At 41.0% G+C, this 25,012-nt stretch overlaps 1 protein-coding gene across 1 annotated transcript in view; it reads right to left on the bottom strand.

The window, feature by feature from the left end:
- Nucleotides 1–1,338: 1,338 nt before the first annotated feature.
- The window catches only part of SETDB2 (SET domain bifurcated histone lysine methyltransferase 2), a 30,506-nt gene continuing 6,832 nt past the window's right edge, over nt 1,339–25,012 (bottom strand). The window contains exons 6-14 of the mRNA XM_081313429.1: nt 24,573–24,692; nt 20,623–20,792; nt 17,543–17,744; nt 13,632–13,728; nt 12,059–12,155; nt 10,855–11,171; nt 9,329–9,417; nt 7,274–7,356; nt 1,339–1,532 (exon numbers count right to left, since the gene is read on the bottom strand). Of these exons, the coding sequence (XP_081169555.1) occupies nt 1,444–1,532; nt 7,274–7,356; nt 9,329–9,417; nt 10,855–11,171; nt 12,059–12,155; nt 13,632–13,728; nt 17,543–17,744; nt 20,623–20,792; nt 24,573–24,692 (1,264 nt within the window). The 3' untranslated portion in view covers nt 1,339–1,443. The remainder of the gene's footprint in view (nt 1,533–7,273; nt 7,357–9,328; nt 9,418–10,854; nt 11,172–12,058; nt 12,156–13,631; nt 13,729–17,542; nt 17,745–20,622; nt 20,793–24,572; nt 24,693–25,012) is intronic.

Genomic DNA, 25,012 nt, shown 5'->3' with positions numbered 1-25,012 from the left:
ATAAAGGCAAAATATGGTTAATGGAAAAAATGGACTGCTGCTTTTTTATTCTACTGTACATTTTATGCTAACCGATTCAGTAATAATAATTGCCATAATCAATCCAGAACCATGGTTCAGGGGACTGCCACATGCTTTGCTATATAGAAACATCCTTTTATACAGGTAGTCCTCAACTTACAACTGGTTGTTTACGACAGCCTCAGAGTGCTTTGTGGCCTGTAAAGCACTTTCAGCTCTTGTAAAACATGCCCCCCCCCCGACACATGATCATAATCTGGGTGCTTGGCAACCTGTTTTCACTTATACCCAGTTGCCAACTGGTGCCTTCATGTGATCGCCATTTGCACTCTTCTCTGCTGGCTTGCCCAGAAAGTCAATGGAGATGTTTACAGGGAAGGTTGAAAAGCTGCTGCTATCTGCCAAGAGGCCTCCTTCTTGTCTCTGGGACTGGTTGAAAGAGCTGATTGTGGAGGGAAGCTGAATTCTTTAGGTGGGGTGGAGAAATGGATCTCCGATCCTGATGATTCAAGCTCAGTTTCTGCATCCCCACACAAGTTCCCTTCTGTGTGTGGAGAAGGGATGACATCCTCTTAAGGAGTGGAGAACTGGAGCCGAGAACTTAATCTTTGCTCTGTTTCTGCACCCCATGTGGATGGAGTTCCCTTCTACAAGCAGAAGAGAGATGGCCTTCTTCCACTGGGTGCAGAAACGGAGTTCTGATCCTGATGATTTAAGCTCCATTTCTGCAGTGCACAGAAGGAATTCCCTTCCGTGTACAGAAATGCCAAAGGCATACCTTTCCATGCATAGAGAAGAGATGGTATCCTTTGGCAAGCAGTGCGGTCAGCCAGCCCCCCACCCCCACCCCGAGGCAAGAGGGAGCCAAAGTCCAAACAGAGAGCAGAGAGGCAAAGTGATAAACAGTGCGTGGGGGTACTTCAGGGAGGTCCTGCACAGGCTGTGTGTTCGTGTCTCTCCCTCCAGGGCTGAAAATCATGTATGGATTTCAGAAGGGAGGATTTTCAGCTCCTGAGTGGAACCTCCTAGGACCTAGGTCTTTCCCCAACACCTGCACTTCTTACCTGGGACTCTGTCCGTTTAATGACTGCAACCAGAAGGTCTAAGATTGCAACTGATGAGTGAGGCAGTCATGTGACATCTCACTTAACAATTGCTTCACTCAATGACCAAGATTCCGGGCTCAATTGCGGTTGTTAAATTGAAGACCACCTATATGTCCATGTAGGGAGACGCATGGAAGTTACTGATAGTTAAGGTTCATAGATGAGATGGACCTTTTTATTTAATTATTTATTTATCACCTTTTATTATTTTTACACACAATTCAAGGCAGCGAATACAGATAACATTAGACAATTTTCTATCTTCTTAATAGCAAATGAGAGGTTATGTTATAACGTGATCAGTGGAGATATTAATTCAATATATTATAATAGCTGAAGTTGCAACATTTTTTGAAGTTTGATGAGCAAATGCCAATTTTTCTATTGGCACATCTAGAACTAAGTCTGAAAGTGAAGAGAAGTAGAGGAATTAAAACCATTCTTACATAGGCAATATACTATCAAAAGCCCATTGGAATACACTTCTGATATAACATAATTAAGATATTTGTTTCTTTGTTAGCTGGCCAGAGCTTTTGGGACTTTGACATACAAGTAAAGTGCAAAGTAAGAATGACAGGAAAGTCAATACTCTTTATCACAGTAATCAGGTAATTAAATAATAGGAGGTTACAGCACACAAAATTGTGTACACAAGAATTGACTTATGATAAATATGTCATACAACTAAGAAAGTGAAAGCTGTTAGGACTCCTGCAAAAATTGGTACTGAATTGTAAAGCTTTAATATACAACAAATAAGATTATTAAATATCGACTGAGTCATATTAAAATAACATACATATAGTTAATTAAATACAATAAGCGCATTTCAGCTATTGTCTTTTAGAACCACTTGTTTGTCCTAACCTTTCCTCGATTTTCAGTGTGCCACTCCAAGCCAAGTCTGGTCTTCTTGCTTATGAGGGTCCACAGGAACTTGGGTGGAAGAGGCAACGCTGTATTGTACAATATGATTATAATTCACATTTGTGTACTGCTATTACATACCAGTCAATCTTTTGTTATTCTATTGGATATTTTTATTACTACTTTTTCACACAATAGCCAATGGCTTGCTTAAAAAAATTCCATCTTTACAAATATGACTATAGGAAACTGCTGTTACTATATTAGTGTGTTAGTCCATGTGACTCAGTACTTCATACATTTGATGCAGTATTGTGTATAGTATACTGGAAATTCTCAGCAGCAGTTCGTAGACCTGACCTTGAAGAACCAGTGTATCTGGTTTACCAATTCCTTTTTGGTTGGTAAAGTTGAGATCCAATAAAATATCTTTGCAACTACATTCGTAACCTGAGGATTCACAGGAGTGAATCACGTAACATGAACATGATCACTCCCAGCTGGCGACGAGGATGGGATCCTGCCCTGGACATCGCTAGCCACGGAGGAAGCCCCATCGGCAGCAGCAACCGAGAAGCGGCAGCACTGGAGCAGGACGCAGGATGACCCAAGACAGCGAAATGGCACAGCTGGGTCAGTATCCCCTCTTTAATAGTACCCGTCCCGAAGAGTGGGAGGCTTTCGTGGGACAGCTGGAGTGCTACCTCCGGGCGAACAGGGTCAAGGATGACCGCCAGAAAGCGGCGGTGCTGCTGTGCAGCTGCGGGATGGAGACCTACCAGCTGGCGGTCGGTCTCTGCTCACCGGACGACATCAACACCATCGGCTACAATGAACTGCTGGCCAAGCTGACCGAGCATTTCCGACTGGACACATCCGAGATCACGTGGCGGTATCGTTTTGAGAAGCGGGACCAGCATCCAGGTGAGTCCGCCAAACAGTACATGGCCGCCCTAAGGCAGGTAGCCCGTCTCTGCAATTTTGAAAACTTAGAAATCAGGCTACGGGATCGCATCGTCTGCGGCCTGAGGGAGCGGAAACTGCGGCAGAAGCTATTTGCCAAACAAAAACTGACCCTGAGAGACGTCCAGGAGGAGTTCCTAGCCTGGGACGCGGCAGAGGAGTCCGACACGAGGGCAAGCGGAACCATCCACCAACTGAGCGGCTGCAGCGGGGAGGAAGGGTCAGTATCCGAAGTGGACGCCATAAACCGAACCCCTCGGCCCTTTGCCACTAACCGAGACAACTCGAGGGAAGCAAGACCGGCCGCGGCGGATCAGAAGTACCAGGAATGCAGGTGCGGAGCGAACGCCCCCTGGTCTACCCAGTTCCCTGGTTGCGGCGTGAACCAGCCCCGGTCTACCCAGCACTGTGGCTGCGGGTCCCAGTCTACCCAGCACGGCGGCTGCAGACAACCCCGGGCTACCCAGTGTTCCGGCTGCGGCGCGAACAGCCCCCGGTCTACCCGCTGCGCAAGTTGCGGAGGACAGCATCCCCGGTCTACCTGCCATTTCAAATCAGCAAAGTGTCGAGCATGCGGGAAGACTGGGCACATCGCGTCGGTCTGCAGGAGCAAGCAACGGGACAGCCTGCATGAGGTGGAAGCGGAGTTCGTCTGCCACAGGTCCGCAGACACCCCAAAAATAAAATTAAGGGGTCCCCTGCACGATGGAACTGGACTCGGGGTCGGCCGTCTCCATCACCTCCGCCAGAACTTTTAAAGCAATTTGCAAGCGGAGTGGCCAGCGGGTTCCCTTGAGGTCATCCAGACTGACCCTCTCTGACTTCCAAAATTCACCGATAAACGTTCGGGGGGAGGCATCAGTGATGGTGCAGTACAAGAGGTTCTTGGGCAAATTGAATGTGTTGGTTGTTGAAGGGCAGCGAACCAGCCTCGTGGGGTTGGGGTGGTTCAAAGCGCTGGGCATTGTAATCACCGGGATTCACCAGACGCGAAGCTGCCGTTCACTTGAAACTGTCTGCGAAGAGTTTGCAGATGTCTTTGATGAACAGCTGGGGAAATACACAGGTTCCCCAATTTCCTTTAAGTTAAACCCACAGGTCCAGCCCATCAGAATGAAGGCTAGGAGAGTCCCGTTTGCTTTAAAGCACAAAATAGAGCGGGAACTAGACAAGCTGGTAGACCAGGGGGTGTTAACTCCGGTCGATGGAGCAGAATGGGAAACTCCCATCGTGACACCCCTCAAAGCGAATGGCGAGGTCCGTATCTGCGCGGACTATAAGGGGACAATCAACCCAGCCCTGAACGCCCACTCCTACCCGGTCCCCGCAGTCAGTAGCATCCTCACATCCCTGCAAGGCAGGTCAGTGTTTGCAAAGCTGGATCTTGCTCAGGCACTCTCCAAACCGCCGCCGTCCCGTTTGCACAGCTGCCGCGTTCGTCCATGTTTGACGAACGCGGCAGGTCTCCGAACAGGACAGCGGCGGCTTGGGAGAGGTGCGCGCGCACTCTCCAAACCGCCGCCGTCCCGTTTGCACAGCTGCCGCGTTCGTCCATGTTTGACGAACGTGGCAGGTCTCCGAACGGGACGGCGGCGGCATCCTTGGCTTTGAATAGAGCTGGAAGGGACCTTGGAGGTCTTCTAGTCCAGCCCCCTGCTCAAGCAGGAGACCCTATACCATTTCAGACAAGAGACTGTCCAGTCACTTCGTAAAAACCTCCAGTGATGGAGCGCCCACGATTTCTGAAGGCAAGCTGTTCTACTGGTAAATTGTCCTCACTGTTAGGAAGTTTCTCCTTTTTTTTAAATAAAGTTTTATTGATTTTCTAGTTTTACATTTCAGTATTTAAAAAGCAACATGGCGGCTGGGTTAATCGATAACACAATAACATAGATTTATGTTATTTATTTATATCTTTAATATAAATCTCAATCTACTACATTAAATTTTTCCTATTATATCAGCTAAGTAAAAACATGTTTGTTACTTTTATCAATATATTTTTAACTTATATATATCTTAAATAGCTTTACATTCAACCTTTATAAAAAATCAATATTCATATTTAACTTTTAGTATTTATATTTCCAAATTTTAAAATAACCAAACTTTTCTTTATCTCAGTTTATCACATAATCTAATATTCAAAATACATATCTTGTCAAATCGAGTATATTCTTTTTTAATCCTTACTAATAAATCAAGGCCCCAATTTTCTTCAGCCTTATTCTAGCTTTCTTTATTTGCCAATTCGCCTGCCATAGCCGTGCTTTTAAATCATTGTATAGATCTCCCTCTGTTATTATATATATTGTTTGAAGTAAGAACGGCCGTCCAGTCACCATTTTTTTGAAGGGGCTAACAAGTTGTCTCTCTATTTTTCTCTCTTGACGTAGTTGTCCTGAAATGTTTATCTTCCCTTTAGTCTGTTCTTCTTCTTGGTCCTCAGGTTTCTTCTGATTTGTATAAAAAGACTTTTCCATTTTCAAAGTTGTCAATCCCTTTTCTAGGTTTTCCGTTAACTGTGTTTGTTGGTCAGTTGAATCTTCTATTATAGTATTTAATTGCTCCACCTCTATTATATTCTGTGTAGTTAATTCTTTGGTTGTGATCAAAGTTTGGGTTCGTATATCTAGGTATATCTTGTTCTTTTTTGTAGCCTCTTATTTCACCATTAAGAATAGTTTCATGAATTGCTTTTAACATAAATAAAATCTGGGGTACTCACAGCTGATTGTCAAGGTTACAAATCTTATCTATAGTCTGGGCTTCAAGCCAAGTCTCTTTTAAACAATAACAGGTTGTAGTATCAGGTTGAGCCACAAGATGTCGCCCATACCGTTTAGAATTTTTTTTTAAAGCCAAGATTTTTATAGTCCTTTTTCCAATTTTACATCTTTTTTATAAGTAAAAACCCAAATCTTCAATAAAAATAGGAAATCCTATTTAAATCAAATTTTAAAAAAATAAAAATCCAATTAAAATCAGGTTATTGTTTCAACATTTTAAACTTCCCTGGATAGCCAGTCACCACTATTTTTAGAGAGTGGGATAGAGTTTCCCTTTCCTCTCTACAGGGGGGAAAATACTTTGGGCAGATTATACAGGTGGAAAAAATAGGATTGAAGAGAGGTTCAGATCTCACCCAGTCTCATCCGTGCTGCTTTATAGATGCCTGGTGGTAAGTTTGACTTCGGCCGTCTGAGGCCTAGTGACGAGCCATATTTCTATCACCGGTCTTTCGTCCGCCGGTTTGGAGGGCTGCGCTGGATTGGATGGAAGGGCTACCGCCCTCCCCTGATCAAGCGGAGATCCCCTCCTTGCTGGTTGCCCCTACAGGGTGACTTTTGACCCTTTCCAGGGTCCCCCAGCGATGTGAAATCGGACGTGGAAGATGGAACTCACCTTCTAAAGGTCTGCGGCATTGGCGTCGGCAAACCGGAAGTGGGAATGAAGTTTCCAGGTTGTTTCTCTCCTTGATTAGCTTCCGACCACTGTTTCTGGTGCTTTGGAGAATAATTTGACATCCTCCTCTTTGTGGCAGCCCCTCAAATACTAAAATATTGCTATCATGTCTCCCCTATTTCTTCTTTTCTTTAGACTAGCAAAACCCAACTCCTGCAGCTGTTCATGTTTTAGTCTCCAGGCCTTTGATCATCTTAGTTGCTCTTCTCTGAACTTTTTCCAAAGCGTCAACATGTTTTTTGTAGTATGGTGATCAAAATTGGTTGCAGTATTCCAGGTGTGGTCTTAATAGGGTTTTATAAAGCGGTACTAATACTTTGTGTGATCTTGATTCTATGCCTGTTTATACAACCCAGGATTATATTAGCTTTTTTGTTGCTGCTGCACACTGCTGGTTCATATTCAAATGATCATCCAAATCCACTAGGACTCCAAGGTCCCCCTCACAGTTACTGTTTTTGAGCCAGGTTTTCCCTAAGCTGCACTTATGCCTTTCATTTTTCCTGCCTAAATGTAAAACTTTGCTTTTCTCCCCATTAAAAATCATTTTGTTGGATAGGGCCCATTGTTCAAGTTTGTCAAGATCTTTTGGGATCCTGAGTTTGTCTTCTGGGGTGTTGCCTGCTCCTGACAGTTTGGTGTCATCTGCAAATCTGATGAGTTCCCCTTCTATTCTATGCTCTCCAAGAAACACACAGGAAGTACCTGTGCCTTGATTCAAAAAGGTTGTGCGTATCAATCCTTTTTTTAAAAAAAAACATTCTTTATATACTGCCCATTTCATCAGGTTCTAGATTAACACATACAAAAACTCTACAAGATTTTTTTCTGACACTTCAGACTCCCACATTGGCAGGCAGTCTCTGTCTCAGGCATACTTCCAGCTTTATAACCATAATCCCATGTAAGTTCAGTTCCAGCTTTTACAAGCCTGCAAAGGAAACATGCCACACAATTAGAATAATAGCAATTAATCCATGAGGACTTACGCTTACCTTTACTTATATGGGCGTTTTCTGAGAAATAAGGGATGGGGCTTAAGACTGCCAACAAGGAAGCAGCAATGTCTGCTCTTCACATAACGTATAGCTATCTTGGTGATCAGAACTTGGACATAGTATTCCCAAACATGATCTCACTAGTGCAGTATAAAGTGGTACTATCATTTCTCCCGATCTTGATGCTATCTCTCTTGTTAATGCAGCTTAGGACTGCATTGTAAATTTTGGCAGCTGCAGCATCACCATTCGCTCATATTCAAGTGATGGTTCATTAGGACACACATTCTACCTAAGTGCAGGATCTTACCTTCCTTACCACTGAACTGCATTTAATAATAATAATAATAATAATAATAATAATAATAATAATAATAATAATAATAATAATAATAATAATAATAATGACAATAATAATAATAATAATAATAATAATAATAATAATAATAATAATAATAATAATAATAATAATAATAAGAAGAAGAAGAAGAAGAAGAAGAAGAAGAAGAAGAAGAAGAAGAAGAAGAAGAAGTTGGAAGGGACCTTGGAGGTCATCTAGTCCAACCCCCTGCTCAGGCAGTAAACCCTATATTTTGTTTGCTATGGCCCAATATTCAAATCTGCCAAGATCCCTCTATCGTCCAAAGTGTTAGCAATAACCCCCGGCCTGTCATATTAACCGGTTACTAAATTTTAATTTTAAAATTACTAAATTTGAATATCTAGCACATAATGCTTAGTACTAATCAAGATTTCTGTTTTTAATGAAGATTAAAGAAACTGTCAGAATCCATTTATATCATATTCATAAATGGAATGTTTCAAACATTATCCCATGGATTCTGCCATCTCCTGAAGAGAAGAGGATAGATGTGTATTGAACCGGCAATAGGCATTTCAAAGGAAAGGAGAAGCCTTTTGAACTGGGGAAACAAAAGGGGGGGCTAGCATCTGGCTTTTGTCACGGAAGACAGCAATAAACAAAAGGGTCCTAACTTCCTTTTTCCCACGAGATGGATGATACGAGAGGAAGGATGGGGGACTGACCAAATGGGGATTAAGGGGGGTTAAACCGGGAACTCTTTATAAGGGTTTACTTCGTGGAAATATTAAGTCCTGTCTCGCCTCCTACAACCAAGCATGTCATAGTAAAGATTCCTTTTGGACTAAGATTTGGCTCCAAGAGTTTTGTCTTCCTAAGACGTGGTTTGGGGTGGGTCCTGACAGAAACAAATGAAATCATGGTTTAATTCACTAAAGTATGCTCTGTCCCTGCAGATCATGCAGGAAAACATTAGTAAGAACTGAAAGCCAGGAAAAATATCTCTTCTGCAACAGCTAAAACATGTTATTGGTTTTTTAATAATGGTTTGCAAATCCACTTTAAATCATGCTTTTCCTCTCTGATTTATAATTAATATAGTTAATATTTAATAACATCTAAAAAAATTCAGAGCATTTACCCATGATAAAAACTGAAGTGTTTAAAGTTATGAATAAACATTCTAAGATAAAATAGCTATTAATCAATACATACTATATACAGCTGCACACTCAAATCCCAAAATAGCTTCCTTCATCAGTTCCTTGAAATATCAAGAATTGTTTATGGTGCAGACATAAAAATATATTACTCCAAACTCAATCACTTATGCTATAAAAATCAGACAGTCATAGAGCTGCATCTTATTTGCCTTTATATAAATGGGATAAAACTCTTGCTATTTTTTTCTTTTTAATATGGCTCATCTGTAACAGCATTCCATTTTCTGCCTTCTGTATTGTTTAGTACAAGATAACCACAGAACAAATATTCAGTTTTATACATTTTTTTTCTTAGTAGAAATCTATTTTTGCTCACAGAATTATGCTTAGGATTTGTTAACAAAGAAAAATATGTCAAACCTCTTTGTGAAGAATGCCACCCAGGGGAAATTTCTGTTGTGAGTCTCTACAAATACACTTTGTACAAAGAGATTAGGAGAGCAGCTGTGCTATAAATAAAATAAATAACTGTTAAAATAGAAGCACCTGTTTTCTTTTAATATACTTTTTGTGCACATTTGGATCATTTCTTTTCACATGGAGTCAGGCACGAATGTCTGGGTAAAGTATTTTGTGTAGTGTTAAACATCATTAATGCAAAAGGACAAAGGAGGAAAATGGTTTCATAAAGGGACAAAGTCTGTGTATACAGTATTAATAGGTTATAAAACCATAGTGCTGTTTTTTATATATTTCATATGCTATTTATTAACATCTCTTGCTTTGCTTTAGTTGGTTAAACGTTGTTAGCTCTATCACTCTTCCAAGACCCTCTCAACCTTTGTGTTTCAAGAAACTGTATGATAACACTCTTAAAGATTCTGTTCATTAGCATCCTTATCAACTCCTCAGCCTTAGGATCAGGGATCAAAATATTAAAATTCCAATTAGAGACCTGACTTCCTGCCATATCAAAAGCAGGCAGACCTGACTTTCACAGTAATTGATTACACTTTTCTTCTTTATGCTTATCTTTTTCTCTTATCAGCTGTAGAATAATCTTCAGTAGTCTCTATTCGATGAATCTCCATGTCCTATTTCTTTGTAATTGATAAATTATACAAGGACTTTGTAATTTTGTAGCTGATGCTGCTGGCTCACTGGGTGTAAGAGATTAGTGACTCTCCCACTGTCCACACTTCTTGGGTGACTTTTTTTTTACTACTGAGTTCAAACAAACCAATAAAAGTAAAACTATGCTGACTCTGTATACTGCTTAGAGGGCTAGGGCTGTAAAGCACTGCAAAGCGGTATATAAGTCTAAGTGCTATTGCTATCCCTATTGCTATTTCAACACATAGCAAGCAAAACTGTAACAAACCATTTTTCAAAACTAGCATAATATTAGCTGCATGTACAGTAAAGTGTGCTGTACTCAGTGCATGTGAACTGTATTGGTTGCCAGTGTGCTTCCAGATATAATTCAAAGAGCTGGTTGTCACCTTTAAAACCCTTCACGTCATGGGACCGGGTTACTTAAGGAAACATTTTTCCCCAGTTGTTTCTACCTGTCTGGCCAAGCAGGATGGAGATATTCTGGGTCCTGTCAGCTAAGGAATGTTGGCTGTCAGGGCCGAGAAGGTGAGCCTTTTCTGTTGTAGCACCCACAGTACTGAACATTCGCCCCCTGGAGATCAGGATGTCCCCATCCTTGCTGGCCCTTTCATAAAGCTCTGAAGTCCTGGGGCCCTGAGCCTATGAAGGGATACATCTCCCGGTTGTGTTAGTGATAGCTGCATTTTTCTTGGCTGCTGTATATTTTCATCTTTATGGTTATAATTATATTTTTAAACTTTGATTTTAAATATTGCTCACTGCCCAAAGCTATTGGCTGAGATAGGTGGCTATATAAAATGAATCTAAAGCAGTAAAGAAATAAAACTTACATTAAGAAACCTGCCTACATTGCCTTCCCTTGTGGCATCCAGCAAACAAGGATTTTCTTCATTCTTTGGCCATGTCTCAATTTCTGCTGCCTCCTTCATACAAGCAAGTTCTTGTCTGTTTCTCTGAGTTTTTCCCTTTATTGTGCTGTCTGACTCAAGAATGTTCTTATGTTGTTTTTTCAGTTCTCTGCCATCTTGCATAGGCAGTTTACTTTTCAACGCAGCCTTGGAAAGGAGATTCTCTTTATGGCAGTCAGTATTAGCTTCAGAATTTAGAGTGTTTACCAGTTTCTCAAATTCTCCTTGCAGGCTTGATTCTGTAAAGAAGCATTTCAAAATTAGCATATAAATTTAGGAACATCTCACAGTCACACCTTCTATTATCTAGTGTAGGTGCTCTGATTTAAGTTTGCTAGACCAATTTATTAAAATATTATTTTTGAATCCAAAGCTCTATCAGATTCAGAGCATGATCGTGGCCATACCTAAGTTTTCAGTATTTGGATCAAAGGACAAAGCTGCTTTGGATCTGCTGTGAATACTGTGCTTTATCTGTTGGCAGCTGCTTTTACAGGATACACCTTTTCCAGGGATAATGACAGGGTAATGTCACTGCCCTGTCTCTGCTTCCTGAGTTCACATATACAAATCCAGGAAAAAGCATCACTCTTTTAAGGAACTGCCAACAAATATAGAAAAGATGCCGATGGAGGATCTGAAGTACCTTTGCTTTCTTTGGATTCAAAGCTGTACATTTCTAATACCGTAATGGCTTATGCTCAGAAAAAAAACCACCTGCATCATATGCCAGAATCACATAGAAGGTCCCACATATGCCTGCTACATATGTATAAGACCCCACAGCAAGAGGTTAGCTTGTGTACTAGGTAGCCATAAATTCTGAACTATCCCAAACAAGTAGATCATCACTGCAAAAAACTCTTCAGAGTATCAGGGAGGTAATATTTGAGGCTATCTGCCTACAGAGGTAAGAAACCCATGGCAAAGGCTGGATGTGATATTAATAGAATATTACAGTCTTTTCTGTACTGGTAAGAATTTTTCATGCTTTTAGATTTTAGCATTATGTTTATGCAATGTTGACTTTATTGACTGTAGTGCTTTTAACTCTTTAATAGTGACTTTGAGATATGCAATTTTATTTGCAAATTTGTTAAAAATGAAAAAAATGGTGCAACTTTACTTTCATCTCTTTTTTTGGTTGCTGGAGTTATTCTTCTTGTTTCTGACATATGACACAAAGAACTTTCGTCTTCATCAGAGCTGGCATCAGCAATTCCCTTTGAAGAAAGAAATCTAGTAAGAGTAAACAAACTAGGAATTTTAATCCTGGATTTCTTTTGTTGGTTTCTGAAGGTTTTGAACTTTTTTCTAGAAACTATTTAGTTTCTTGGGTCTCAGATAGAACAAACACATTTTCTAGTTTTCATATAGCTCCACAGGACATATTGGCCAAGGGTGAGCTAAGATAAATAAAGATTAACTCTAACAGACTCTCCTGGTCTCCACTCAAACTTAGGGAGGATCAGTCTGTGAAACAGAGTACTCTCATGTATCCAACATGGAAGGACAAATTTAAAAGTAGATTCGACAAACAGTGCTATCCTAAAATAATCTCCTTTCTCAGACTCTCTGTCAGAATCCATTTATATTTCATTTCTAACTCCCTCTTTGTGCAAACCCAAATCTCTTTACTTCTCCTAATGGCAAAAGTTCATGAAATGTTTAAAACTCAGAACTGCTCAAATGCAAAATAGTCTTTTCAAATTTGAACTGGACAACTACAATTTCATTTGTCAGTTCAATGAAATGTTGGAGCACATTCATGAAGGTCAAAACAGCTTGATTTAATCTCAAGATAGTTATTTCAAGCTCAGAATAATCGACACATATCTAAACAGTACAGGTAGCCCTCAACTTACAACCATTCGTTCAGTGACCTGTCGAAGTTACAACAGCACAGAAAAAAGTCACTTATAACTGGTCTTACATTTATTATGCAGCAGCATCCCCCTTGGTTGGGCACTTGGCAACCATGCGTGTGTTTATGAAGGTTGCAACATCCTGGGGGGTCACATGATTGTCATTTGTGAGCTTCCTGCCTGGCTTTCAACAAATACAATCAATGGGGGAAGCTGGATTCACTTAACAACCCTGAGATTCACTTCAAAACCACAGTGATTTGCTTAACAACTGTGGCAGAAAAGGTCATAAATTCAGTCATGACTCATTTGAATAGCAACAGAAATTCTGGTCCCAAATGCAATCATAAATTGAGGATTATCTGCAATCTCATATATCTACATCTACATCTATATCTATATCTATATCTATATCTATATCTATACTGCTCAAAAAAATAAAGGGAACAGAAAATAAGACATCCTATTTTTAAATACAGTACATTGTCTTGTTTAAGTGTTCCCTTTATTTTTTTGAGCAGTATCTATATCTATGTCTATCTATATCAATATCTATATATATTCTTCTGGGGGGAAGAGAAGGATGGGATGGCATAGGATAGTTCATCAACCTCACTAACTTTAAGATACATAGATTTCAGCTCCCCAAATTCCCCAGCTGGTACTACATTATTACTACGGTACTACATTATTACTCTCTGAGCAAATTAAGATCTTTCCCTGTCACCTGGCTATCAAATGTAGAAACAGAAGAAATTTGAAACAGATGAATTATAGATTAAAGAAAAGTAAAAACCCAACAAGGCAGTCCAAAAATAAATGCAGAATACTTACCAGTTCTTGCTGGTGTCTTTGAAGAAGTGATGTTTTAGTTTTAGGTCTTGCAATAGTTTCTACATTCCAATTCTTGTATGAAGTGTAGTTCTGAATTCTGCTAACAGAAACATGGTTTTATATAGCATACGTTAAAGTAGAATTCTTTAAACTATTTTTTAATTATTAATTGTAATAGTTGTCCTAGTAATTGTCCAGTGTTTACAGCAAATTCCTTGTCATCTTGTGGAAATATTGTATCGGTAAATGCCTACAAAGACTACTAATTTACCTAAACCTTTTGTTGTGTAAACAGACTTACATATCCACTTGAGAGTTTCATTCATTTGGGAGATTAAGCACATTCTACTGAAAAAAGAGCTTCTTTATTATTAATTATTATTAATTGAACTATGTTGAAAGTCCAGCATCTACATAATTTGACAAGAGATTTATGGCATTAAAGAATCATTTATATACTAAGAAGTTTTTAGAATTACTGTATTCAAGGGCATCGCCACATTGTGTAATATTATTATGATTTGCATTTTTGTATGATAGAATAGAATAGAATAGAATAGAATAGAATAGAATAGAATAGAATAGAATAGAATAGAATAGAATAGAATAGAATAGAATAGAATAGAATAGAATAGAATAGAATAGAATATAGAGCTGGAAGGGACCTTGGAGGTCTTCTAGTCCAACCATGTGCTCAAGCAGGAGAACCTATACCATTTCAGACAGGTGATTGTCCAATCTCTTTTATAATTTAATTTAATTTAATTTAATTTATTGAGATTTGTATACCGCCCTTCTCCCAAAGGGACTCATAAACTATAAACTTCCAGCGATGGAGCGCCCACGATTTCTGAGAGTAAGCTGTTCCACTGGTTGATTGTCCTCACTGTCAGGAGGTTTCTCCTTAATTCCAGGTTGCTTCTCTCTTTGATCAGTTTCCAACTATTGTTTCTTGTTCTGCCCTCTGGTGCTTTGGTGAATGTGACCCCCTCTGCTTTGTGGCAGCCCCTCAGATACTGGAATACTGTTATCATGTCTCCCCTATTTCTTCTTTTCTTTACACTAACCAAACCCAAGTCCTGCACTCGTTCTTCAAACGTTTTGGTCTCCAGGCCTTTGATCATTTTAGTTGCTCTTCTCTGAATTTTCTCGACTCTCAACATCTTTTTTGTGATATGGTGACCAAAATTGGATGCAGTATTCCAGGTGTGGTCTTAATAGGGCTTTGTAAAGTGGTACTAATACTTCGTGTGATCTTGATTCTATGCTTCTGTTTATACAACCCAGACTGTATCAGCTTTTTTGGTTGCTGCTGCACACTGCTGGCTCATAGTTAAGTGATCGTCCACCAGGACTCCAAGGTCCCTCTCACAGTTGCTGCCTCTGAGCTAGGTCTCTCCCAATCTGTATTTGTTCCTTTGGTTTTTCCTGCCTAAGTGTAAGACTTTGCTTTTCTCCACATTGAAACTCATTTTGTTGGATAGGGCCCATTGTTCGAGTTTGTCAAGATCTTTTTAGATCCCGAGTTTGTCTTCTGAGGTGTCGGCTACTCCTCACAGTTTGGTGTCATCTGCAAATTTAATGAGTTCTGCAAATTTAATGAGTTCCCCTTCAATTCCCTCATCAAAGTCATTAATGAAGATATTGAAGAGTACTGGGCCTAAGACGGAACCTTGTGGTACCCCACTGCTTACTTCCAGGGCTTTTTTTCTCATAGAACGCTCAGAACGGAGTTCCGGCACCTTTTTTGGATGGAACCTTGTAGGATAGGCAAGGCAGGTTGTATGACATGTGTGAGTTCCGGCACCTTTTTCTTTTACAAAAAAAGCACTGCTTACTTCTATGTGGATGTAGTGCTGTTGAGAACTACTCATTAAGCACGGTTTGTCAGCCAGCTACAGATCCATCTGGTGGTGATGTTGTGTATTCCACCTTTTTCTAGTTTACCAAGGAGTAGGTTGTGGTCTACTTTGTCAAATGCCTTACTGAAATCTAGGTATACCACATCCACTGCATATTGCTGGTCTACTAGTTACCTTATCAAAGAATGAGATCAGATTGGTCTGGCATTATCTGTTTTTAAGAAACCCCTGCTGGCTGCTAGTTATGACTTTGTATGCTTCTAGTTGTTCGCAGATCAGTTTTTTGATTATCTTTTCTAGGATCTTCCCAGGTATTGATGTTAAACTGATTGGTCTGTAGTTTCCTGGATCCGTTTCCCCCCCCCCTTTCTTGAAGATGGGGACCACATCAGCCCTTTTCCAATCCTCGGATTTGTGGAAGATGTGGTGCAATGGTTCTGAGATAACATCTGCCAGGTCTTTCAGAACTATGGGATGTAATCTGTCAGGTTCTGATGATTTGTATTCGTCAAGATTGGATAGGTGTTCTCTTACCATTTTCTTGCTTATTTTGATTTTTGTTTCAAGTATGTCTATTGCAGTGGTTTTTTTGGTGTGTTGGGCTATGGTTTGCTTTTGTGTGAAGACTGACGCAAAGTATGAGTTAAGCAGCTCAGCTTTCTCCCTGTTGCCTGTAATTTCCTTGCCATCTTTTCTCTGTAGTGGGCCTACAGTTTCCTTGACTTTTTTCTTGTCAATGTGTTGGAAGAAACTTTTTTTATTGTCCTTGATTTCTGTTGCAAGTCTTTGTTCATTTTGAGCCTTTGCTTTCTTGACTTCTTCTTTGTATGTTCCGGCTGTCTGCTGATAATTAGCCTTGGTTATGTGCCCCTCTTTCCATTTTTTGTATTTGTTCTTTTTGTCTTTTAGTTTGTTAGTGAGATCTTTGTGCAGCCATGCTGGTTTCTTCCTGGATTTCTTGTTTTTCTTTCTCAATAGTACTGTGCTGATCTGGGCTTTTGTGTTCGTGTTTTTCAGGGTTTCCCACGCTTCTTGGGTTGTTTTCTGTTTGTCTCAGGTGCGTTTGTTGATGTGACTTTTTAAGGGATATTTGAGGTGACTTTTTTAGGATTATTTGAAGTTGTTTCTTTACTAGGAGTCTGCATGTCTTCTTTGAGGGGGTGGTTGTGGGCCTGCATGTTTCCTTTTAAGGAAAGGGAGAAATTGATTGCTCAGTTTTAATGGGGTTGCTTCTGGTTGGGTAGGATTGGGCAGAAGGGGTTGGTTTGCTGCATGTTGTTTCTTCGAGTGTTGTAAGACTCTTTTTCACAACTGGGCCTGTTCTATTTTAGAATGATCCAACATTTATTGTTTTCAGCAAATATTTACTGCTACCACTTTCTTTTTAGCCTCAACTATGGTTATAAAATAATGGGAAAATGCTTTCCCCTTTAGTCACCTGGAGGCCCCTCCCCCACCATTCCAACATATGGACATTTAAAACATATGTTTAATGCTCTTAGGATTACACAACAATGAAGAAAATATAGAGGATTGTTAAAATTTAGAGGTGAGGATTAAGCATCAGGAGAGGCAAGATGAAAAAGGAATAATTTGGGTAGGCTCAGCCACAGTGGAGAATAAGCCTAAAAGTTTGTCTTGAAAGAAATCAGTCATTTTCCTCAAGCACATGTAAAATAATTTCAACTTTCTAACACTATTCTCATTTAGTATTCTGAACACATAATTCTCAGTTGGATTGTATCTTCTCTGGGTCTGATAGGTGGGCTTAACTTCTTTCTCTTTCTTTACTACCATCAAAGAATCAGATTCTCTAACAAACTCCTCCCTCGTTACTTAATATCGAGGGGAGAGGAGCCATGCTTACTCAGAGCAATTGTGTATGTATTCTGATCTAACATGGATTTTTAAATGCTTGTGTTGTTAGTACACATTACATGTTTACGCTATTAATGAGTCAGTACTAGATGGACCATAAAAGTGGCTCTATCCAGATTCAAACAGTGAAGAAATGATAACTATTTAAAGATGTAATTGTTGTTAACTTACCGATTTGGTTGACCTTCAGCATTCATATGTAAAGATTGTTGTCTTCCAGTGTCCTGAATAAGTTCATTTTCTGAATCAGAACAGACTGTACCCAGTTTTCTCTTTCTTGAAAATAAACTCTGGTTGGTATTCTTGGTAACTTCTTCTTCAACTTCACCACTATTTTTACCCTGGTAATGTTCATCTCTGGACATCAATCTCCCTAGAATAAAACACAGTATATATGAAATTTGTACACCAAGTATGGCAGTAAAAACAGAGAAGTATTTAAGGAGGGCAAAAAAGATATCTCAGATATGCCTAAAGCGGACTTTCCCTTGCCCTACTGGTTGTATATATTTTATACGTTACAGAGTCTAAATCTAAAGACAGGATAGGAATACAACATTTAATATTAATTTCAGATTACGACATTATTTATCGCTCCATTGAACTGTAATCACCAACAGTAAAAACTGACAGAACTAAAGTCTATGTGGGGTAATGAGAAACAAGAAACCCATTAGCATACTGTGGCCACAAGAAAAGTGAAACCTCCTCCCACAAAAACAAAACAGGCTGAACAAGGACAGATTACAGTGAGGACATACTTGAATATTTTTCTTCCTCACGTAGCAGTCTTAAGTGGTTGAGTGCTTAGCCACTTGCTTAAGTGAATTTTGGATGATCTGGAAGTAAAACCAGATCATCCAAAAATAAAGAAGTGGTTTCTGCTCTGGAGATACAGTTCTACTTCTACATTCAAGATAAACTACGTGCAAACATGATGCAGACTAAAATTTCAAAAAACTATGCACAACTTCAGAAGAACCTCTGAGTTTCCCAGATGCTATTATGTCAGATGTGGGAAAGGGAAAACTGACAGGGACTAAAATAGCCCTACAGGATGATGTTAGAAGAGCCCTCCCTTTTAGCAGCTGAGAATATACTGAAATATTTTATTAATTACCGTATTTTCCGGCGTATAAGACGACTTTTGAACCCCTGAAAATCTTCTCAAAAGTTGGGGGGTCGTCTTATACGCCCAGTCGCCTTATACGCCGGAAAATCAGTGGGTGGCGTCTGGCGGGAGCCGGCAGGGCAGTCCGCATGCGCGCACTCCCCGGCTGCTCCTTAGCAGCTGGGGAGTGCGCGCGTGTGCAGGACTGCCCTGGCGACTCCCGTCCGACGCTCTTCGCTCTTGAGCCGACTCGCTCTTCCCTCTTGAGGCAGCAGCTGCCTCAAGAGCAAAGAGCGTGGAGCCGGCAGGGAAGTCCTGCGTGCGCGTGCGTTTGCAGGACTTCCCTGCCGGCTCGCTCTTCCCTCGCGTCAGACGGGAGCCGGCAGGGCAGTCCTGCGCACGCGCGCACTCCCCGGCTGCTCCTTAGCAGCTGGGGAGTTCGCGCGTGTGCAGGACTGCCCTGCCGACTCCCGTCCGATGCTCTTTGCTATTGAGGCAGCTGCTGCCTCAAGAGGGAAGAGCCGGCTCGCTCTTCCCTCTCGAGGCAGCAGCTGCCTCAAGAGCGAAGAGCGTGGAGCCGGCAGGGAAGTCCTGCGTGCGCGTGCGTTTGCAGGACTTCCCTGCCGGCTCGCTCTTCCCTAAGAGCGTCGGACGGGAGCCGGCAGGGAAGTCCTGCTCCCGTCCGATGCTGCGCTTCCGCCGGGCGGTGCTGGCCCAGACGAGCCAGCAGGCAGCCGCCATGAGCGCGGCGCTGAGGGGCAGCAGCCCCACGCGCAGCAGCAGCCGCCGGCTCAGCAACAGGTCCGAGCGCAGGAGCTGCACCGCCAGGCTGCCCAGGAAAAGCAGCCACACCGAGAGGCTGCACGCCCAGTCCAGCTCCATGAGGGGCAGGGCGGGAAGCCGGTCGGGAAGAGGGACTGGGAGCCCGGGCCGAGCGTGCCTCGGCCGACGGTGAGAGGGAAGCGGCACATGAAAAAGAGGCTGCGGGCGGAGCTGCCCTGCCCTGCGCCGAATGGGAGAAGTTCAAGGCCTGGGGGGGGGGAAGCAGGAGGGGCGCCGGCCGTGGCGGGTGGCGGCTGCCCTCCGGCGCTGCCTGCTGCCCGGGAAACGCTGTGTCTCGGGGGCCAGCAGAAGCGCGGGAGCAGTGGGAGGGCTGGCGGGGCCAGTCGGGCCTTCGCCTCCTCTGCGACGGACAGGGAGGGCAGGGCATGTAAGTATTTTCCGGCGTATAAGACAAAAAACCTTGAAAAACTTCTTAAAAGTAGGGGGTCGTCTTATACGCCGGAAAATACGGTACAAAGATTGTTCCAAACCAACTGGAGCATTTCATAAATCTCAAAGCTCTAAAATGCAATTTGCTGATTAAACAGCTCCAAAATTTTCAGAGTGGTATTCACTATGTCATGCACATTTCTTTAGGGGTGGGGAGAAGGTGCTTACATATATTTATAAATTCTAATATAATATACAATTAAAGCAATTATCACTGATAGCTATGAAAGAGGACATAGCAATGACCCTGAAATAAAGCTGTTTAAGAGGCTGGGTCAAGCCAGTTGATGGTTAAGGCACCAGGCTAGAAACCTGGAGACTGTGAGTTCTAGTCCTGCCATCTCTCAGGGTTGTTGTTGTGGGGAAAAAAGGAAAAGGAAGGAATATTATGTATAGTCACAGCCTTGAGTTACTTATAAATAAAGGCAGTATAAAAATAATAAAATAAATAAAATGCAGTATTAGTTCTGCAGACAGCTTCGCAGAGAGAATATTGCCTAGTCAGTCAGGACAAGATGCTAGACAAGATTCTTTTAAGTAATATAAAATCACAACTGGAATACTGATTTCTTTAAACACTTTTTTTATAAGTAAAGAATCTATTTGAGATACCTAATTAACTACATAGCCTGAAAACAGAAGAAATGGTGAAACTGTTCCTACAGAAACAAATTAACATCAACCAATATTTATGCAATTATTAATTCAACATTGGAATATAATGTTTACTCAGTACTGAAATGTTCAGCAATGACTCAATCTTCTATTGTGTTTGTTTGTGTGTGTCTGTGTGTATAATATGTGCATGAGGGTAGACACATATAAAATAAAATCAGTTTTCATCTGTGCTTAAATACTTTTGCTCTACCTGCATATGTACAAACAAATGTTCCCTTGTCAATGTCATCAAGGCAGCGGACTCCCCAGCCTTTCTTTCCAGTGTTGAAAACTTGTAAGCGAACTTGAAGGCCGTGCTGTACCAACCTGTTCTGGCACCTGTTCTTGTCACAGCTGCACAGCAAGCTGCATTCATAAATTCTGATACACAAAGATAAAGGAGGATTATGAGGAAAAGCATAAAAGTGTGTGTGAGCACAGACAGACAAACACACACACACACACACACACACAGAGAGAGAGAGAGAGAGAGAGAGAGAGAGAGAGAGAGAGAGAGAGAGAGAGAGAAATTCACTCCTTTGGGTCTTCCGATATGGATGCTGCTTGCTTGGACAGAGAAAGATGAAGAAAAATAGGCAAAGAGCATATGAACACAAGGCAAGACAATTCAGTTACTACACTATAGCAAAACAGCAGGTTTCTCAAGAAAATAACAAATGTATGAACAGTACAAGATTCAGCCCAATTGACTGGGCAAATGGAAATCAACAAATGGTCTAGCAACACATGAGAATTCTTAAAATATACAAAGATGGATAATGTTTTAAAAATGTAGACTTTATATATTAACAACTGGCATTCCTAGATGAATGCATTTATTTATTGCGTCTTTAGATTGAACAACTATTGCAATTCTTTAGCAGAGAAAGTATTTATTAATACTCCTAGTGGACGATCACTTGACTATGAACTAGCAGTGTGCAGCAGCAGCCAAAAAAGCTAATACAATCCTGGGCTGTATAAACAGAGGCATAGAATCAAGATCACGCGAAGTATTAGTACCGCTTTATAAAACCCTATTAAGACCACACCTGGAATACTGCAGCCAATTTTGGTCACCATATCACAAAAAAGATGTTGAGAGTTTGGAAAAAATTCAGAGAAGAGCAACTAAGATGATCAAAGGCCTGGAGACTAAAACATATGAAGAACGGCTGCAGGACTTGGGTTTTGTTAATCTAAAGAAAAGAAGAAATAGGGGAGAGATGATAGCAGTATTCCAGTATCTGAGAGGCTGCCACAAAGCAGAGGTGGGGGTCACATTATTCACCAAAGCACCAGAAGGCAGGACAAGAAACAATAGTTGGAAACTGATCAAAGAGAGAAGCAACCTGGAATTAAGGAGAAACTTCCTGACATTGAGGACTGTTAACCAGTGGAATAGTTTACCCTCAGAAATCGTGGGTGCTCCGTCACTGGAGGTTTTTAAGAAGAGACTGGACAGTCACTTGTCTGAAGTGGTATAGGTTCTCTTGCTGGAGCAGGAGGCTGGACTAGAAGACTTCCAAGGTCCCTTCCAGCTCTATTCTATTCTACCTAGGTTCAATCCAGACACACAATACAGTACAGATAGTTCTTGACTTATAACCACAATTGGGAATTTCTGTTGTAGGATGTCCATCATTGGAGGTTCTCAAGAAAAGACTGGGCAACCATTTGTTCAGGATGCAATGAAGACTCCTGCTTTCGGGAGGGGCTGTATTAGAAGACCCCCAAGGTCCCTTCAAGTCCTACGATTCTGTAAATCGATGCAGTCATAAGCAAGTCATCACATGACTAGATCTGATTTTACAACTATTTTTTTTATCACAGATATTAAGGGAATCATTGCAGTCATTTGGCAAATCTGGCTTCCCCAATTTACTTTGCTTGTTGGAAGCTGTTGGAAAAGTTGAAAATTGCAATCACATGACTACATTTACTACTTGTAAATGCAAGCTAGGTGCCAAGCGCCTGATTACAATCACATGCCTATGGGGATGGTGTGACAGCTGTAACTTTAAGGCACTTTTTCCAACCAGTTTCTAATCAAAACTTCAAGCCATCATTAAATGAACACTAATAAGTCAAGGATATCAGACACACTCAAAACAAACACTGACCAAAGCAACATCTTTACAAAGTTTTATTTTAGAATGCTCCTCATGTAAGTAATGAAGGACAGGTTTACATATAACGCAAATTGGTAAATAGGTCAATTCAGGACAATTAAAATGCTCTAAAAACTGCCTATAACTTTCAAGTCTAAGCCTGGGTTGCAAACACATTAGCCATTTGAGAGTACCATAATATCCAGCTCAAACCTAGATTCTTCAATATAATTTGCATTTCTTCCCCCTTTAGTTCCTTGGTGAAATGAGAAACAAACTTTCTAATAATTATATTATAAACTGTTATTTAAAAGGGAGAGCCAGTCTGGTGTAATGATTAACCACCAAGCTAGAAACCAGGAGACCATGAATTGTAGTCCCGCCTTGAGATATGAAGCTAGCTGGGTGACGTTGGCCATCCCACTCTCTCAGCCCTAGCAGGAAGCAGGCACACCATAAACCACTTCTGAAAAACCTTTCCAAGAAAACTGCAGTTGCCTGGAATCAACCCAGACTCAGGACACCAGAATAACAGTAGTAGTAGTAGTGGTAGTTAATAGTAACAATATCTGAAGCTGTATGGAAAAACACCATCTTTGCTACTCAATACTGCCTGTATATGCAGCCAGCTGGAGCATCGCTTGAACATCAACAGCACTAGCAAAATCACTATCAGTCAATTGTAAATTGCAGTTTCAATTTATTTGGAACAGCTTATACCTGTGTGCCTTTAATATCATTAAACAGCAACAGATGCCTATCCTGGGTCCTTGGGAAGGCCTCATGGGTGGATAAGAATGCCAAACCCTAACCGTAAATATCTGGGTGACTGTGCAGCCAGCCGTAATAATATAAAACAGCAATGCAAAAGAATTTATATACAGAATCACGACCAGATGAATTCATAGCTGGCTGACTGGCCATACTCAGCGTGTGGTCCTCAATGGAACCGCATCTACATGGAGGGAAGTATGTAGTGGGGTGCCCCAAGGCTCTGTTCTGGGCCCAGTGCTCTTCAACATCTTCATCAATGATTTGGATGAGGGGATAGATAGGGAACTCATTAAATTTGCAGATGACACTAAACTGGCAGGAATAGCCAATACTCCAGAAGATAGGCTTAAGATACAGGAGGATCTGGACAGACTTGAACACTGGGCACTAACAACATGAAATTCAATGGTGAAAAAAGTAAGGTTCTACATTTAGGCAAGAAAAACCAAAAGTACAGGTATAGTATAGGTGGTACCTTGCTCAATAGTAGTAACTGTGAGAGGGATCTCAGAGTCCTAGTGGACAATCACTTAAATATGAGCCAGCAGTGTGCTGCAGCTGCCAAAAAAGCCAACACAGTACTAGGCTGCATTAAGAGAGGGATAGGATCAAGATCACGTGAAGTATTAATACCACTTTACAATGCCTTGGTAAGGCCACGCTTGGAATACTGCATCCAGTTTTGGTCACCACGATGTAAAAAAGATGTTGAGACTCTGGAAACAGTACAGAGAAGAGCAACAAAGATGATTAGAGGTCTGGAGGCTAAAACATATAAGGAACGGCTGCTGGAATTGGGTATGTCTAGTTTAATGACGAGAAGGACGAGGGGGGACATGATAGCAGTGTTCCAATATCTCAGGGGCTGCCACAAAGAAAAGGGAGTCAAGCTATTATCCAAAGCGCCCAAAGGCAGGACAAGAAGCATTGGATGGAAACTAATCAAGGAGAGAAGCAACCTAGAACTAAGGAGAAACTTCTTGACAGTTAGAACAATTAACCAGTGGAACAACCTGCCTCCAGAAGATGTGAATGCTCCAACACTGGAGGTTTTTAAGAAGAGACTGGACAGACATTTGTCCAAAATGGTATAGGGTTTCCTGCCTGAGCAGGGGGTTGGACTAGATGACCTCCAAGGTCCCTTCCAACATTATTATTATTATTATTATTATTATTATTATTATTATTATTATTATTATTATTATTATTATTGTGAAACATGTGAGTAAATTAGATACATAACAAGCAGCACAAACTTAACTATAGTATTCCTTACCCGCTAGAAATAGGTTCCTCCAGCCTTTTATAAGTATAACCGTGAGATGGTCCATTTCTTGGAGACATAGAAGCTTTCAAGAAGGCTCTTTTAGTTAGAAGCAGGCACGTACATTTTGTCCTAGAAAGCACACAGTAGTTCTAGTGGAAATAAGGATATGAAATAAAGCAACACGGCCCATTTATTCCCTGGATTTTGGTGTGATAACATTTTCAGAGAAAGCAAATATATAACTTAAGTGCTTTCCTGGGTGTATTTCATTTGGAATTTTGATGGACTTCTCCCACTGATGGCCATATTTCCACACTTATGTAATTTCACAGAATCATCTTAAGGCTCTACCATTTCACATGCAAGTAAAGAGCAATAACACAGAAAAGTTTACAAATTCCAGGGAAGATATTTCCTTAAGTTTAAAAAATCAAGGCTTTCAACAAATA

This window comes from Vipera berus (genome assembly GCF_964194415.1).
Source record: "Vipera berus genome assembly, chromosome: 1".
Taxonomy (NCBI): domain Eukaryota; kingdom Metazoa; phylum Chordata; class Lepidosauria; order Squamata; family Viperidae; genus Vipera; species Vipera berus.
This window is presented reverse-complemented; position numbering and strand designations above follow the sequence as displayed.